We start from the raw sequence: 17,467 nt of genomic DNA, 5'->3' as shown, positions 1-17,467 counted from the left end.
GAACAGCGAGCGGCGCTTCGTGCATTTCTAGCTGGTAAGCGGTTCGTGATTTTCCCCACTTTCGACATGAGCTAAGACAAAATTTTCACCCTTGGCCGTGATTGGTTAAAACAAACGTGTAGAATGTCGCATCGTCCAATCGGCTCGCATTATTGTACAGAATGTCCCGCCTTTTCCCCCGAGGAAATTATTGTGGAGCGGTACCAGATGGATATTACCGTCTGGCTAATGTCAGGTTAGGTTTACTGGCGACCAGTCCATAATATCGCTGGTGTAGTTTATTACCAGCCGATCTGATTAAAAGCGGATAAACCAGATGTTTCACAGCTAACATTGTGATCTCATATAGCAGGCCGAGGCCACTGGAGAACATGACTTTATTTTTGCAATCATTCAAAATGGCTTCAAAATCACGATGCCGCACATAAAAAACAACACGAATGCACGACGTGGAGGGAAACGATATCCGAGAAGGCGTAATAAGACACTTTTGCATGAGTCACACACATCAGGTTGATAAAATAACTTCTAGCTGACAAACGTGGACAAACAAAAACAGCAAAAAAAAGAAAAAGTGTATCCATGACGACGTGTCTCAGTAAAAGTCCAAATAATTCCAGCCGACATAAGTCCAAAAAAAAAAAAAAGTGTCTTTGAAAAGGTCCTCATTTCAGTCAAGTCTGGCGTCCGTTCCCGACGACAAACGTCGAGTGGCGAAAGGTCGTCCCGGCGCGCGTTTTCAAAGCATCGTCCGCGCCGCGTATCGCAACAGGCCTCCGTGCCGGAGCAAGACGACGTCCAGCTCGTTGTCCAGCTGCGCCGTCACCGCAAAACTTTTGCCGTCGCTCGTCTGCAACCAAAAAAAACACGACAACGTGAGGGACGAGCGTTAAGCGGCAAAACGTGCCGACGAAGCGCTCGTCCTTGCCTTGACGGCGAGCCGCTGCCCCGGCGCCAGACGCTCCGGCAGGCTGACGCTGAAGCGCTCGGTGCCGGCGAGCTCCAGCGTGTCGGCGTTCTGCTCGCCCGAGAACTGCAGCGGGAGGATGCCGACGCCCACCAGCTGCTTCTTGTGCAGACGCTCGAAGCTCTCGGCGATGACAGCGCGGACGCCCTGCATGGAGACGACATGACGTCAGCGGTGGCGCCGCGGCGCTACTTTTACACGGACGCGCAAGTACCAGCAGATAAGGTCCTTTGGCCACCCAATCACGCGAGCTTCCCGAGCCGTAGTCCTTCCCGGCCAGGATGACGAGCGGGACGCCGTCACGCTGATAGCGCTCGGCCGCCTCAAACACGTCCAGCTGGGGCGGAAAGGGGGGGAAAAATAAAAAAAAATAAAAATAAAAGTTCAATTTAGAACTCGTCAATTGATATGTTGTCAAAAGTCACAAAGTTCAAATCCAAAGATATCTTGAAATTGGAATGGAATGAGAAGGAAAGCGAGAGAAAGAAAGAAAGAAAGAAAGAAAAACAAGAAAAAGAAAGTAGGAAACTAAAGAAAAAAGGAAAAGAAGAAAAGATAAACAAGAAAAAAAAGAAAAAGAAGACAGAAAGAGAAAATGAAAGTAGTAAAGAAAAGAAAGAAAAACAAGAAAGTAGGAAACTAAAGAAAAAAGGAAAAGACAAAAGAGAAAGAAAAATAAAAAGAGAAAAAAGAAAGAAAAAGAAAAACAAGAAAAATGAAAGAAAAAAGTAGGAAAGGAAAAAGACAGAAAAAGAAAAAAAGAGAAAGAAAGTAGGAAAGAAAAAAGAAAGAAAAAGAAAGTAAGAAAGAAAAGAAAAAGAAGAAAAAAAGAAAACGAAAAACAAGAAAAAGAGAAAGAAAAAAGAAGGTAGGGAAAAAAAAGTGACAGCAAAGCAACTTTCAATTCATTAAAAAAGGAAAATGGAAGTGTTGTACAACTTTTGACCACCAGACGGCGCCAAATCAACACTGTAACTACTTGAGCGCAAAAGCACAAAACGGTTCAAAGAATGTACTTGAAAATTGCATTTCAAAATGTGTTTTAGGGTGGAGTGGTCGTGGGAAAAGCTTATTGTGATTTATCAATGTTTTTCCAGAACTTGTAGGGTTAAAAAAAAATCATGTTTATTTATAATGGACATCAATTTATGCGCAGATTTGTGACGTGAACAGCAACCAGTTGCACACAATATGTGGAATAAATCCATTTTTTCCTGCTGAATTCATCCCACCTCAACGTGATTATTATGAATTGTTGTTGTTTCTCACCGTTTGTCCGGAGGGCACGTGTATCGTTTTGGGGCCGGCCTTGGCGCCCAGCAGTCGATTTTGGATCTTGACGCTGGCGAAGGTCCCTCGCGTCATCACGGCGTCGTTGCCCCGCCGCGAGCCGTACGAGTTGAACTCGCGAGGGGTCAGCCTGCCGCCACGCAAACGCAATCACGTCAACGGCAGAGAAATATGATGATACGATTAGGATCATCAAATATGAACATTTGTTCCGGGACCTTTTGCTGAGCAGGTACTTGGCGGCGGCGCTGACCCGCGCGATGCTGCCCGCCGGCGAGATGTGGTCGGTGGTCACCTTGTCGCCGAGGAACAGCAGCGCGTGGGCGTCGTCTATCGACTGAGGGGGCGGGACTTCTTTGCTCTTTAGGACACGAGCGGAGGCAAAAAGTCAATTGCGGGGTTTTTTGTTGTTGTTTTTTTCGCTTTTCGAGGTGTCTCAAAACGTACCAATTTGCTGAAGAAGGACGGCGGGCGGATGTACGTGGACTTGGCGTCCCACGGGAAGACGACCGACTCGGGACACTCCACGCCGCTCCAGAACGTGTTTCCTTTCTGGAAAACCGGAGGCGAGAGAATCAGAGTGAAAGCTTATACAGTCGTCTGCTTGCAAGGTGGGAGTAACAAGATGGCCGCCCTGTGACTTCAACGGCTTGCACTGGCGTGTATGGGCTAACGGCTATCCAGTCATATATACAGGTCAGTGGTCTGCAACAAGTCATTTGGAGTTCAGAGGTCAAAAAAGTAGTTACTCTGAAAAACAGAAGTTGGTGCTCTGTTTTTTGGAATCATTTTTTTTTCTGTTTTTCTGAATATTTTTTTCCCCTGTTTTTAAAAAAACCCAAAACAAAGCTCCACCCCCAAAAAAGTGTTAGAAAAACAGTTTTTTTTTTCAAGTGAATACAATACACTTCCATACATTTGCTCCCAAAAATGTATAAATACGTCCTATTTTAAATGTCTTACGTGTCCCAAAGACGTATTTATACGTTTTTGTTTTGTTTTTGTTTTTTTATGCTAGATCATACAGAAGTCTTTGATGCATCCTCTCAACTGCAAAGAATGGTTGAAGAAATGGTAGTTATTACAAATAGTGGCCAGCAGGTGGCAGCAGAGTACTCGAGATCAACCAGGGCCATGTTGAAAAACAAGCTGATTTCCCCACAATTCTAAACAGATTTGTCAATAATGATGAAACTTAGCTTTATGCTAATGCTAATTGCTGCATAACTGAAACACATAGAAACATACTTTTTTTTTTCCTGATGAAAGAAGAGACTCTAATGTTTCTTTTGGTAGGGTCCATGTTTTTATAGCAATAGAAGACAATATTTTGTGGGCCTTGCAAAATCAGTTCAAATCCAGGAAAACAGCAAGGAGCGAAGGGGATTTTATCTGTGAAAATGGCTGCGAGTGAATGAGTTAATTAACATAAAAGTGAAAAAAAAAATATGGTTACCAAATACAAATGTGTTGTATCTTTTAGTTCACTGATAGTCATTTTATAGCAAGCAATATGTAAAGTTACAGTTGAAACGAGTGTGAAACATTGAGTCAGATTTGTGGTGAGCTAATTATCTGCCGCTAGGTGGCATTAGTGTGTTATGTTGGACATTGTTGAGATTAACAGTCCATTTTTCTTTTCAAATTCAGAGCGATTGACATTTGGAACATAAAACCAGGCCATTTTGTTGATTGCGAATACCTCCATCCTGGCCTTGAGGTCCTTAAAGACGGCGGAGATGACGGCGTCCTCCTCCGTCCGTTGCACCTCCTCGCGGGACGGCCAGATGTCGCGAAGGTACAAGCGGGTCCCGTCGGGGGCCACGCCCAACGCTTCCTTTTCAAAGTCCATGCCCACCGTGCCGGCGATGGCGTACGCCACCACGAAGGGCGGCGAGGCCAGGTAGTTGGCCCGAATGCAGTCGCACAGGCGGCCCTCGAAGTGCCGGTTGCCCGACAGGACGCCGCACGCCACCACGTCGCCCTGAAACACAACAACAACAACGTTATGGTGACAGTTTTGGAGTTTTTTGGTTGGTTGTTTTGAATTTCTTTCTTTTCTTTTTTTTTTTAATTAGCTCGTTTTGAGGGTGGTTCTATTAGTTTTTATTAGTTCGAGTTATTTAAAAAAAAAAGGCTTAATTTTAGTTTCGTTTCAGTAGTAGTTTTTTTGTTTTTCTTTTTTTTAAAATTTTTTTTAATAAATGCTTAATTTTAGTTTAGTTTTAATTAGTTTTAGTATTAGTTTTTTGTTGTTTTGTTTTTTTAAACGTCTTACTAGTTTAAATTATTTTTCAGGGTGGTCCTGTTTTTTTTTTAGTTTTAGTTATTTAAAAAAGGCTTAATTTTAGTTTCGTTTTAATTCGTTTCAGTAGTAGTTTTTGTTTTGTTTTTCTTTTTTTTTAATTTTTTTTAAATAAAGGCTTAATTTTAGTTTAGTTTTAGTATTAGTTTTTTTGTTGTTTTGTTTTTTTAAACATCTTACTAGTTTAAATTATTTTTCAGGGTGGTCCTGTTTTTTTTTTTAGTTTTAGTTATTTAAAAAAGGCTTAATTTTAGTTTCGTTTTAATTCGTTTCAGTAGTAGTTTTTGTTTTTTTTCTTTTTTTTTAATTTTGTTTAAATAAAGGCTTAATTTTAGTTTAGTTTTAGTATTAGTTTTTTTGTTGTTTTGTTTTTTTAAACATGTCTTACTAGTTTAAATTATTTTTCAGGGTGGTCCTGTTTTTTTTTATTTTTTTTAGTATTAATTATTTAAAAAATGCTTAATTTTATTTCAGTTTGAGTTAGTTTCAGTATTAGCTTTTTTTTAATTTTTTATGTGTATTATTAGTTTTAATTAGTTTTCAGGGTGGTCCTGTTAAGTTTTTATGAGTTTTAGTTATTCAAACAAATGGTTCATTTTAGTTTAGTTTTAGTTAGTGTCAGTATTAGCTTTTTTTTTTTTTTTTTTTTTTATATATATATATAAACGTGCATTACTCATTTTAATTAGTTTTCAGTGTGGTACTATTCGTTTTTTTAAAAATTAGTTTTAGTTATTTTAAAAAATAGAATAAATACAGAAAAATAGCTTCAGTACTAGTTTTCATTTTGTTTTTTTAAACGTATATTACTTGTGCACAATGTTTAATAAACACTATGGCAAAATAAAAAACGTAACATTTCTTACCTAGCGTTGCATTTCAGCTGAGTTAAAATAAATCTACTTAAAATCACATTTAAAATCATCCCCAAAGGCTCATGTATTAAATTAATTACCAAAGACTAAAACGAAGGACATTTACGCTAAAATTATAGTTTTGTAAACCTAAAATGTAGTTTCAGTTAATATTCATTTAAAAAAAACACAAAAAATGTTTTTTCTTTTGTTAAGTTTTCGGTAAGTAAAACAACTTTGATGCCAGGACAAAATAGACATTGAATTAAAAAAAAAAAAATACCTGTTTGATGGCATCCACTACACTTTCTGGCAAGGGCGCCGTGTTTCCGACACAGGTGGCGCAGCCATAGCCGATCACCTCAAAGCTGCCGTGGAAAACAAATATACACGTCAATTCATGTTACAGGGAGGTTGTCGGTTCATAACCGAGTTCCGTTGCGACCGTGTTGCACTTGCAGCCATTTATTGAACACAGCAAATGTTCAAACAAAATAAAAAAATAAAATAAAATCTTTTCAAGATCTGATGAGAGGAAATTTAGTTTCATTTACCCGAGCTGGCTGAAGTAGGGCAGCACCCCGCTGGCGTTGAGGTAGTGCGTGGCCATGCCGCTTCCTGGCGCCAGGCTGGTCCGGATGTACGGCTTGACGGTAAGCCCCGCCTCCACCGCCTTCTTGGCCAGCAAGCCTGCCGCACACACGCACACGTGGTGCCAACATGAAGTCGTGGTCAAATGAAAGCAGAAAAACGTTTGGCATCGTTTGCCGGCTGCTCACCTGCCGTCAGCATGACGGCGGGGTTGCAGTTGTTGGTGCAGCTGATGACGGCGGCGATGACCACCGAGCCGTGCGCCAGATGGTACTCCTGGCCGGCGTGCAGGAAGGGAACCCGCACGTCCTGCTTGTCTTTGGAGATGTTGAAGCCTCTGGGGCCCAGCTGAGACGTCAGGTGGGAGGGATGTCGTCATCAGCGGGACGGAGACGGAGGAGGAAGGTTTTTTTCTTTGTTTGTTTGTTTGTTTTGTTTACCTTCTCGTTGAGGCAACTCTGAAATCCTTCCTTCATGCTGCAGACGGCCACGCGGTCCTGCGGCCTCTTGGGCCCGCTGACGTGCGGCACCATGGAGCTCAGGCTGATTTCGATCACCTGCGCGCAAACGCAACGGCCCGAAAAAAGTGGTCAAATCACAAATGGAAGATTCAAAAGTGAAGATTCGAATTCTTTTCAGGAAGTCTTGAACGCAAAGTTAATGATGACACATTTTCTCGATTATTTCTTTCATTAATTTGGCTGACTGGTTTACTAAAACAAATGTACTCATTTTCATTCACTTTTTTAATGAATTCATTTACTGGTAATTATTATTTATTTTTTACAAAAAAAGTTTAACTTGAATGAATTACTGTAATTCATTTTGATTTATTTGTATTTCATTAATTCAGCTGTTTTTTTCCCGAATTTGGCGGACTAAATAAAATGCTTTTATTTATTTTTTTATTTACTTATTTTGCATTTATAATTGATCTCATTTAGTAATGGAATTTATTGAATTTATTTATTGTAAATAGTTTTTACTTCCTCCTACTCCTGAAAGTATCATCTGTATAGAATATTTATAATATATTACAATAATTATTTATATTCATTGATATTTTCTTTCTTAATTGTATGTTATTTTATACATTTTTATATATTTTGTTTTTTATTTTGTTTGTAGGTTCAAATAAAGTAACCTATCAATAAAACCAATTTTTTTTTTTTTTACTTATTAGATAATTAATTAAAATTAATTAAGCATAACTTAAAAATGAGAATGTATTATTATTTCATAAATTAATATAAATTTTTTTTGTTTATTTTTTTAAATATATTTTACATGACCATTTCAACTTTGAGCACAACGGTTTTATCCCTCCTGTATGATGTCTTAATATTTATTATTGTTCCATTCCATCACATTTGATACTTGTGAGTTGTTACCTCCGAATAGTGGGGGTCTTCTGCGGGGTCCTCGTAGCTTCGAAAGAGCTTCACAGCCTTCAGATAAGACTCCAGTAAGTCGAGTTTTTCTTGGGAAAAGTCTGAAATCAAACGGAAGAAACCGACGTGAAACCCCGCAAAGGAGCAAATGACGAAAGCGCGACTTGATACTCACGTGTCTTTTTAAAGTGCTGAATTGTGACCCGGTCGACAGGAAAGAAGCTGACGGTGGCGTTGTACTCGGGGCACATGTTGGCGATGGTGGTCCGGTCCGGAGCCGACAGCTGCGACACGCCGGGTCCGAAAAACTCCACAAACTTGCCGGCGATGGCGGCTTGCCGCAAGTGCTGCGCGACAAAACGGACGACGTGAGCGCGTGAGCCGGCGAGAGGGACTGGACACGCGTCAACGTTTTTTTGTTTTTCTTTGCATGCGAGCAAGATGGCTGAGACCTTGGTGATGCCGAGGACGACGTCGATGGAGGTGCTCAGAGGGTCGATGGAGCCCACCAGTTTGCAGCCCACCACCTGAGGGAGGGCGAGCGACACGGGCTGGCCCAACATCACCGCTTCCGACTCGATCCCGCCCACGCCTGGCGGGCGGGAAAAGGGGAGCGACGTTTCAAAGGACGGACGTTGTTTGGAAATGTTGTCATGTTTTGTCATCACAACGCGTTCAAACAACAACATTATTAGTATTAAAGTTAGAATTGAACTGTGAGCAAAAATATTGCAGTCATACGAAAATTACAGGTCTAAAAATGAATATTTGGGGAAATAACTGCATTTTATTCACCTACGGAAAACAAACTAAATGCAGAATATTACATGTAATATACATGTAAATAGACAAATATAAAAATGTACCGCATTTTCCGCACTATAAGGCGCACCTAAAAGCCTTCAATTTGTTTCAAAAGCTGACCATGCGCCTTACAATCCAGTGCGCCTTATATATGGATCAATATTGAGCCGCAGCAGGTCTCGCTGTCAAGACGCTATCGGTGACCCTGCACGATCGGTGACGCGCATGCGCGGAAGATCCCGCCATCTTGGATCGCTAGCTAATGCTAATACTTTACCTGAGAGAAAATAATAAAACGGCTGTTTATTCATTTTGGGACTGAATGGAGTTGTCAGAAAGCTGGTTTGTAATCTTTTAATAAAGTTTGACTGACCTATCTGACTGTTTTGTTGACATTCCCTTTAGCGCAGCACCATCTAATGGATGCATAACGTAACCCCAGCCTCTACTGTAGCGCCTTATATATGGAAAAAGTTTGAAAATACGTCATTCATTGAACGTGCGCCTTATAATGTGGAAAATACGGTAGTCAGAATTGGACTCTACAAAAACTAAAACTCTACAAGGTCGGTCACACATCAGCCAAATGAAAGCCAAACGACAAGAAGAAAATGTCCTCACCCCAACCCAGGATGCCGAGACCGTTGATCATGGTGGTGTGCGAGTCGGTGCCCACCACGCTATCCGGGTAGATCAACCCGTCGCGAACTTGGATCACTCGGGAGAGATACTCCAGATTGACCTGGTGGACGGCGCCGACGTCCGGCGGGACCACGTTCACATTCTTGAAGGCTTTTGAGCACCACTGGGTGAAAAATGCATCCAGAAAGTTGCTGAGGCTCATTTTTATTCCGTTTCAGGACATTCTGACCTCAAATTTGTACCTTAAAGAACTGAAGCCGCTCTTTATTTCTGCTCAGCTCCATTTCCTGATTCTTCACTGAAGTGTCGCCTCTGCAGAGAAGGACGTGTAAAATCACTTTTCAACATTCAGCTCCTGAAGTGTTGGTAATGCAAATTAAAAGCAGAAATTTGGGAGGATTTGTTCACCTAGCGCATTTTATGTTCTTCCTGAAATTTCACCCGAAAGCTAACGATCCCAAAAACATTACGACCCACTTCCTGCAGGGCAATCAAAATGCTTTCAATGGTGAATACATTGTGGAAATATTGGTGAAGATATGTCCATTTAAAGATTGGGATTTAAGTAGCTAGAGAAAGTGGAACGTCTTGATCAAAGTTGGTGAAATGGAACCACAAACTACACATATTAGACCTCAACAGAACATTTTTTTTTTTTTAAATGACTCCACTTGTTTCTCATAACATGACCTTCATAATCCCAAATTTTTATACATATATCCCAGCATGGACTTGTATAAAATGAATGTAATGCTTTCACTTATGTTTTACATTTTTTATTATTTTGAGAAATTAGAATTTGCTGCTTGCGCAACTGTTTACCACAAGCTTCGTTCAGTATGTCATCCACAGGTATATACGAAATTTTAGACATGGTCGGGTATTTTTTTTTTAAATGCAATATACATGTACTGTATAAACTGTATTTTATGACATGGCTGTCTCGCAAAACCAGGAAATGGGAGAAAGCAGTTGAGTTCCTTGCCGCATCACTGAACGGGATACTTCACTTATTTAGCCCATTATAGCAATAAAAAGTTAATATTTTGTCTATAATTCATTTGATACTTTCATGATTTTTCATGTCCAATTAGTACATTTCAAAACACATTTTGCAACTTGCTGTCGACTGAAAATGACATCACAAGGGCTCAGGTAACCAATCACAGCTCAGCTTGTGAATGTCACATGACCAAACCTAGAAAACAGGTGAGCTGTGATTGGTCACCTGAGCCCTTGTGATGTCATTTTCAGTCGACAGCAAGTTGCAAAATGTGTTTTTAAAGGTACTATTTGTACGTGAAAAATAATGAAAGTATCAAATTAATTCTAGACAAAATATTCATGTTTGACTGCCAAAAATGGCTAAATAAGTAAAGTATCTCTTTAAAGAAACGCCGACATCTGTCGGCCAATCGGATGACAGTGATGTCACATGACATTCTACAAGAGGTTCTGCGAAACAGTTCCACTGAATGTTTTAATAAAATCAAGTCAGGTCATCTTTCACTGTTTTTCTAATTTAAAAAAAAACACTTAATTTGTTTGATCAGAACCGGAACGGATTCATGGTTTAAAAAAAAAAAAAGAAAAAAAAAATCTTTTCATGATCAGTGTACGACAATCGACTCACTCAGAAACCGGTTTCAGGTGGAAGGGGCAGAGGAGGGGCGTGTTCTCGATCTGCTGGACCGAGGCGTGAGGTCGCGCCCCCGTCGACGAGGGGGGGTCGTTGCAGGCCGTTTTGCCGCAGGAGCCCCGCTGGCCGGCGCAGTGCGAGCCTCCGCGCGGAAGAGGCTTGGGAGGGGCCGGCCGGGAACCGCCGTCACCGCCGCCGGGGTTTGGAGCGTTCTGGATGGCGCTGGCGACCCCCCGCGAGTCAAATGAGAAGACAAACGGACCACGTTAGGATCCCAATACAAATACAGATTCCATCTTTCTTTTACAGAAACGTTCAATTCTTGTCGTTTGCGGATACAGAGACCACAATAATCCATTATTTATACAATTAAAAACTTTAAAATGTAATGAATTGATGGAGTTTAACTCATTTGCTCCCTAAAACGTATAAATACGTTCTATTTTAAATGTTTTAAGTCTCCCAAAGACATATTTGTATGTTTTTAATGTTTTTTTATGCTAGAGCACACAGAAGGCTTTGATGCAGCCTCAACAGCTGCAAAGAACGGTTGCAGAAATGGTAGTTATTACACAAATGTCCAGCAGGTGGCAACAGAGTATAAGAGATCAACCAGGGCCATGTTGAAAAAAAAGCTCAATTACAATTCTAAACAGATTTGTGAATAATGATGAAACTTAACTATATTCCAATGCTAATTGTTGCAAAACGGAAACAGAAATATATATATATATTTTATTTTTATTTTTTTTTTATGAAAGAAGGGACTTTAATCTTTTGTTTGGTTGGTTCCTTGTTTTTATAGCAACAGAAGACATTAAGAAAAAAATCAGTCAAAATCCAGTAAAGGGATTCCTTCTGTGAAAATGGCTGGGAATGAATGAGTTAACCGTTTAAAAATAATGTATAAAGCCCCTCATGAAATTTTACTAGTTAATATATAAATTAAATTAAATAAATAAATAAATAAATAAATAAATAAAAGGGAAAGTGAGTACAAATTAAGAGGAACCGATATTTTCTCCAAAACAAAATATAGAACAAAACAAAAAGAACAATGTAATTCAACTCATGGTGTCATCTTGTGGAACAATCTGGATTGTAAAACAAAATCATCTCAGTCTATCTGTATTTTTTAAAAACTTGACAAAAGCTCAATTACTGGAAAAATACATACTATACAAGGACATGCTGCTGAATTATTAAATTGTTGTATTGAATGCGCCTTGACTGCTCGCTGTCATTTATTATGTGCTGATTATTTTTTGCTTTTGTTGTTGATCAGGGGCAGATAACATAAGTTTTATTTCTTTCCGTCACTTTTCATCTCCTTTTTTTATGGAATGAAATAAAATTGAATTGAAAATGCAGACAAATTCGGAAAAGCAGAAATATTAAGAATAAAAGTGTGACAAGCCCACCATGTGCTGTAGTCTTTTTGCAGACAGTGGTCCACAATGAGGTCCGTGGGGCATTTGGGGTTGACCAATCCGGGGTCCACGCCATGTTTGGCAACCGCGTCCCTCATGGCTGCGAGGTCCACCATTGCAGGGATGCCACTAGTGGGGGAAAGGAGGGGAAAAAAAAAAAAAAAGGCCAGATGTATTCACATTCTTGAGTTGTTGTTTTTTAATTGCTTGTAAACAAATAGTTGAGTATCTCAACATTCCTACTGATTCATTGTGAAATTTAAGCAACCAAGTAAATCTTTCGTTAACTTGCCTTTTTTTTTCTAAAACGTGTCAGCAAGCGACTGGTTTTGAACGTCCATCCTGCTCTGATGTAACTGAGGGGTCAAATTTGCGTAATAACTGACACATCAGTTTCCCTCTTATCTACTCTTCTTTACGTTTGGTTGATCTTTCGAATGCTGTTTTACTCTTTCAAGATTCTCAAAAAAAAAAAAAAAAAAAAAACATCAACAGGTGGATGTTTTATGCGGGAAAATGTACAAATGTGGTTTTGCAACCCGGACAGCTTTCAGGACTGTTTCAAGATCGCCTGCGTTTTCCTTGACTTAACACACACACACGTGACGCCTTGAGATAACCAGTGACCTGACTTGAGTTGTTTTGGTTTCAGCTTTATCTGGCCAGCAAATATTTGGCCTGTTTGGTGACAGTGAACTCAACTCAACTCAGCTCAGCTCACTTCCCAACCAGCAGCAGTTTGGCAGATGGTTCAACAAATCTTCAAAACGGAGCCTGCAAGCTATCTTGTGCAACACCCAACTGATGTTTGTCGTCTCAACATAGAACAGTGGTGTCCAAACTACGGCCCGGGGGGCCATTTGCGGCCCGCCGTCCATTTTTCAGTGGCCCGCGACATGTGCTAAAAATGGCATTTAATTCAGTTCAAATAAAATAAACAAAAATGTTTGGAGATGGTCAAAGTAAGAAGGAAGGATGTCGAAAAAAACAGGTGCCATTAAAGGTTATTTTAGTCAACTAAAACTAAATGAAAGAACAAAAACTAAAATTCAAAAAACAAAAAAAACAAAAAATGCTTTTTAAAAAAATGAAAACTAACTGAAACTACATTTTACGTTTACAAAACTAACTAAGACAAACTATAATAATAGCAAACTTGTCCTTCGTTTTAGTCTTTGGTAATTAATTTAATGTATGAGTCTTTGTGGATGATTTTAAATGTGATTTTTTTTTTCTGAGATTTATTTTGATATAAAACGGAATAATGACGTTTGAAAGTATGTCACACAGACGTCTTCTTGCACCAGCCAATAGAAAAGCAGCAAAAGATGATGTTGCGCCCATGTTTTTTTTTTTTCAAATATTGCCCACAAGTAATACACATTAAAAAAAAAATTAAATGCTAATACTAATACGGAAACTAACAAACTAAAGTAAAACTAAGCATTAAAAAAAAAAAAAAACTAAACTAATAAAAACTAACACAACCATCCTGAAAACTAATCAAAACTAACTAAAATGAAAAATTCCAAAACTATAATAACCCTACTGCCATATTACAAATAAGTTGGTTCATATACTGTAGCATTTTTCTAAGTATGCAAAAGCACAAATAAATTATTTGTACAATTTTTTAGGACTAAACACAATAACATTACACTTCATAACATAATGTGGCCCTTGCGTCCTTCTGATTTTCTGTATGTGGCCCTCAAATGAAATAGTTTGGACACCCCTGACATAGAATCAAAGAAATTAATGAGGAGTTAAAACAACCCCCAAAAACTTTACCGTTGGAAAATCCGCTTTGCTTAATGCAAACAATACAAAATGGTGACCACAAAGTTTGTTTGCATTTTTTTGGAGTTCGTCAAAATTCACGGTGAACGAATGACAAACCAGGTCAAATTTGACACAAACAGTATGTAAAGGGTTGAAATTTTTTGAAGAAAATGCGTCAATATGAAGATATGAACGAGCGCCATCTTCACAAGTCGACTCACGTGAAGTCCTGCAGGAGGACCCGCGCTGGCGAGAACGGCACCTCGGTCGAGGCCTGCTGCTTCTCCCAGTCCAAAATGTTTTGGACGTCATCTTCGGTGATGTAAAAGCCGTCGCACTTTCGGATGGCCGCCTCCAGTAAGACGCGGATGGACAGAGGCAGCTTGACTACAAGATACATTTAAAAAAATATATATTAATAAGGCAACCATTTCATCATCTGTTAACTCATTTGCTCCCAATAACGTGTAAATACGTTGTTTTTTTTATGTTTTAAGTGTCCCAAAGACGTATTTATACGTTTTTTTTATGCTAGAGCATAGTGAAGGCTTTGATGCAGCCTCTCAACTGCAAAGAACGGTTGCAGAAATGGTAGTATTTACACAAACGGCCAGCAGGTGGCAGCAGAGCAAAGGAAATGAACCAGGGCCAGCTAGAAAAAAAGCAAAATTACTTAGAATTTTAAATAGATTTGTGAAAACTGATGAAACTTAGCTCTCTTCTAATGCTAATTGCTTCAAAACAGAAACAGATAGAAACATACTTTTTTTTCCTGATAAAAGAAGAGATTTTAATCTCATTTCAATCTAATTTCATGCTTTTATAGCAATTGAGCACAATATTCTGTGGACCTTGCAAAATCAGTCAAAATTCAGTAAAACAGCCGGGAGCGAACGGGATTGCGAAATGTGAAAATGGCTGCGAGTGAATGAGTTAATCACAATTTATTATTATTTTTTTTTGGTCCGAACTCACCATATCTTGGATCGTTTAATTTGTGCGGGTTGAAGAACTTGAGGCTCCCATCATCTGATAGCGGGTCAATTAAATGGCGATACGGGTGCTCTGCAGAAGGAGAACAAGAATATAGAATGGCAGGGGGGGGGAAAAAAGGATGTAGATGAATCTGCCTCTCCACTTCAAAAAGGCCTAAAACCCAGACAGATGGCCGGTCCTCACTTCTGTAGTCAAGTAAATAAACGGCACTCTAACAAATAGGAAGTGGAGCGCTTTTCAGGGTTTTTATGACATCAAGTGAGTTGCTCGTTCATTTCATTTGTCATGGGATGAACTTCCACGACAGCCTAAAATGGAAGATGACAAAGTCCTTTTTTGGCAAGACCAACTGCTGCCTCAGCAAGACATCACGCTCGTTACTTCATAGCGAAACTGAAGTACAGATTCACTAGAATACCAGTTATATAAAAGGTCACATGTCAGGATACTTTTATTGAGAAGAAAAACTTTTTTTTTTTTTTTTTCATTCCTTCTTCTGAATGCATTGCCAAGGTGTCGGATCAGAACTCAAGTAACTCCTGATGCAAAGAAATTCATATGATTAGGACCAGTTACAGGTGAAAACCTCAAGCTTCTTTCAAGCTTTTAACAAATTCTTTATTGTCCTGAAGGAGCAATTTGTGGTGCAACCAGCAAGACCGAGACAAACAATCCAGAAATACAATCAACAAAAACAAGAAACAAATAGAAGGTTAAAAAGACTTTTAAAAAGGACTTATGCATAATTAGGTTTGTTTAAAAGGCGACTGGCCACGACGGACTTTTTTGGGGCATGCATGCGGAATCTGCGCTCAGGAGGAAGCAATTTAAATTCAGATGCCAGGTGATGAGGCGAATCTGATAAAATCTGCTTAAATTTCTTGAGCGACCTGTTCTTATGTTCTAAAATATTCTGTAGTCAAAACAGTGCAACATTTCTGTCCCTCCTAAGCACATGTGCGAGTACATTCAATACAACTAGTTGAGTATGATTTGCCAATAGAAAGAGGCTAATAGCAAGTTTGCGTTAAGACACAAAAAGGTTTAGTAATGTAATAATGTTACATGACAAAACATGTTCGGAACGTTAAGGTGATTTATAAGAATTAATAACAGATAGTTTGACACCAAAAGGAGTTATTTAATTACAGTTCAAATACTTATCAGTATACTACAAAATTGTTTGTTGTGCTGATGAGCAAAACAGAGAATTATAAGAGAGAGAAAAAACAATCTATCTATACATGAAAAGCATATCGTCGATATACCGTACCATGGGTTACTTGTATCGTCCACAGTTTGTGCTTTGTATACCCCCAGAAAAATGGTCAGCAGTTTGACAAGTCATTTTATTATGTTTTGAATATTTTATCATGTGAATCTATTAAGAAACGGTTATATATTTTGATTAAAGGTGATTGCCCCCGCCCCTTTAGAAGAACGTATTACAATTAAAAGGAAAAAAGCTAATAAAAAAAAAGAGGGGGTGCAAAAAGCATATGCTTGTTTTGAATCAGGTCACTGAATTTTATTTTTCCTACACGTGAATGTTGAAGAACGAATCCCGAGTGATCACTAAATTGCCGATGAGTGACATTAAACGACCCCCGGTTGACAACACAGTGAAGGCGGAGGCTAATGTTAGCTTAACTAGCCTTATCATACAGCCCATTCGTCAACTACTTATCGCGCAGTTGGTTGAACGACTGGCGGCGGAGATAAAGCAACCACCCCAAAAAGCATACGAGAGTGAAAAGACTCAACATTACGTAGTGAACTAAGTTATTGTGAAGTTAAGTGTGATCAGCGGCACGGGCTAATTTCAACACTGGCTCGGTTCGAGTGTAGAACCAAGCTGGCTTTGGTTTAATTAAGTAACATTAACCACAGTTAAAATTTCGTTTGAAACAAATGTGAATTGGAGCCGTGTGGTTGACAATGAAGGTGAGCGTAGGCGACGACAAGCTAAGGGGGAGTACAAGAAGAATAAGAAGACCCTTCTTTACCTTTGCCCATAGACGTGAGCGCCATGATGACTTATGAAATCAACACGACTCATCCTCGAGATCCCGGTGGCGACAGCGAACGGACCAATCAGAAGCCAGGGAGGATGCAGTCACGCCCACCGGCATGACGCCTTCAGAGTAAAAGTCTAACGGAAACGGCGCCCCGTTAAAATAAAAGCAAACGAAAACAAAAACAAAAAATCTGTAAATTGTAAATGCATGCTAATTATTATTATCACTATTATTATTATTATTATTATTATTAAAAGTATATGGGCCATTATTACAGAATTCAAGAACATTTTCTCCCCCAACTCCATAAAATGTCACATAAAACATGGAGAAAATACGGAAATGCACTTTTAAAAAAAAACACTTACTCACCCTTACTGTACATATCAAACACATTATAAAAAAATAACATTTTTTTTTTTTTTTTTTTTGGGGGGGGGGTTACTTTGTTACTCTAAGTTTGTTTTACAACAATTACTCATCACAACAAATAGACTGTTTTTCTCAATATTTATTTTTTTTATTAAAAAAGATATTATTTTTAGTCAAGAAAAACACGGGGAAAAAAAGAGGAAAAGTATTTTCTAAACATGAAACGAATGTGTTATATTCAATGTCACTCCGACTTCTGTGAATCCTTTCTTGTGTATGTTCAACATTTATACATGCAACCTTGGAGTGAATAACTATAATATAACTTTGTATTATTATTATTATTTTGTTAGGCTATAAAACTATCCTAAAGCAGCTGTATTAAC

At 38.9% G+C, this 17,467-nt stretch overlaps 1 protein-coding gene across 1 annotated transcript; it reads right to left on the bottom strand.

The window, feature by feature from the left end:
* Window positions 1-360: 360 nt before the first annotated feature.
* ireb2 (iron-responsive element binding protein 2) lies at window positions 361-17,122 on the bottom strand. The gene is made up of 21 exons (XM_077517554.1): window positions 16,698-17,122; window positions 14,671-14,760; window positions 13,917-14,082; window positions 11,905-12,042; window positions 10,478-10,705; window positions 9,087-9,156; window positions 8,824-9,007; window positions 7,851-7,990; window positions 7,574-7,745; window positions 7,399-7,499; window positions 6,448-6,564; window positions 6,196-6,355; window positions 5,971-6,106; window positions 5,700-5,784; window positions 3,960-4,241; window positions 2,705-2,809; window positions 2,476-2,618; window positions 2,237-2,387; window positions 1,182-1,304; window positions 929-1,114; window positions 361-850 (listed from the first exon to the last, which is right to left on the bottom strand). Exons 1-21 carry the CDS (start codon window positions 16,720-16,722, stop codon window positions 740-742), a joined length of 2,913 nt encoding a protein of 970 aa, XP_077373680.1. The 5' UTR covers window positions 16,723-17,122; the 3' UTR covers window positions 361-739.
* Window positions 17,123-17,467: the final 345 nt, after the last annotated feature.

Source organism: Festucalex cinctus, chromosome 3, assembly GCF_051991245.1.
Source record: "Festucalex cinctus isolate MCC-2025b chromosome 3, RoL_Fcin_1.0, whole genome shotgun sequence".
NCBI classification, from domain to species: Eukaryota; Metazoa; Chordata; class Actinopteri; order Syngnathiformes; family Syngnathidae; genus Festucalex; species Festucalex cinctus.
The sequence above is the reverse complement of the archived record's forward strand: the minus strand, read 5'-3'. Positions and strand labels throughout refer to the sequence as shown.

Excerpts from the sequence above, each read along its gene's own strand:
- ireb2 (XM_077517554.1), bottom strand. The coding sequence starts at position 16,722 with ATGGCGCTCACGTCTATGGGCAAAG. Across the intron at positions 7,500-7,573 it reads TCAGCACTTTAAAAAGACAC|ACTTTTCCCAAGAAAAACTC; the intron begins GTGAGTATCAAG and ends GTTTGATTTCAG. Across the intron at positions 4,242-5,699 it reads TAGTGGATGCCATCAAACAG|GGCGACGTGGTGGCGTGCGG; the intron begins GTATTTTTTTTT and ends GTTGTGTTTCAG.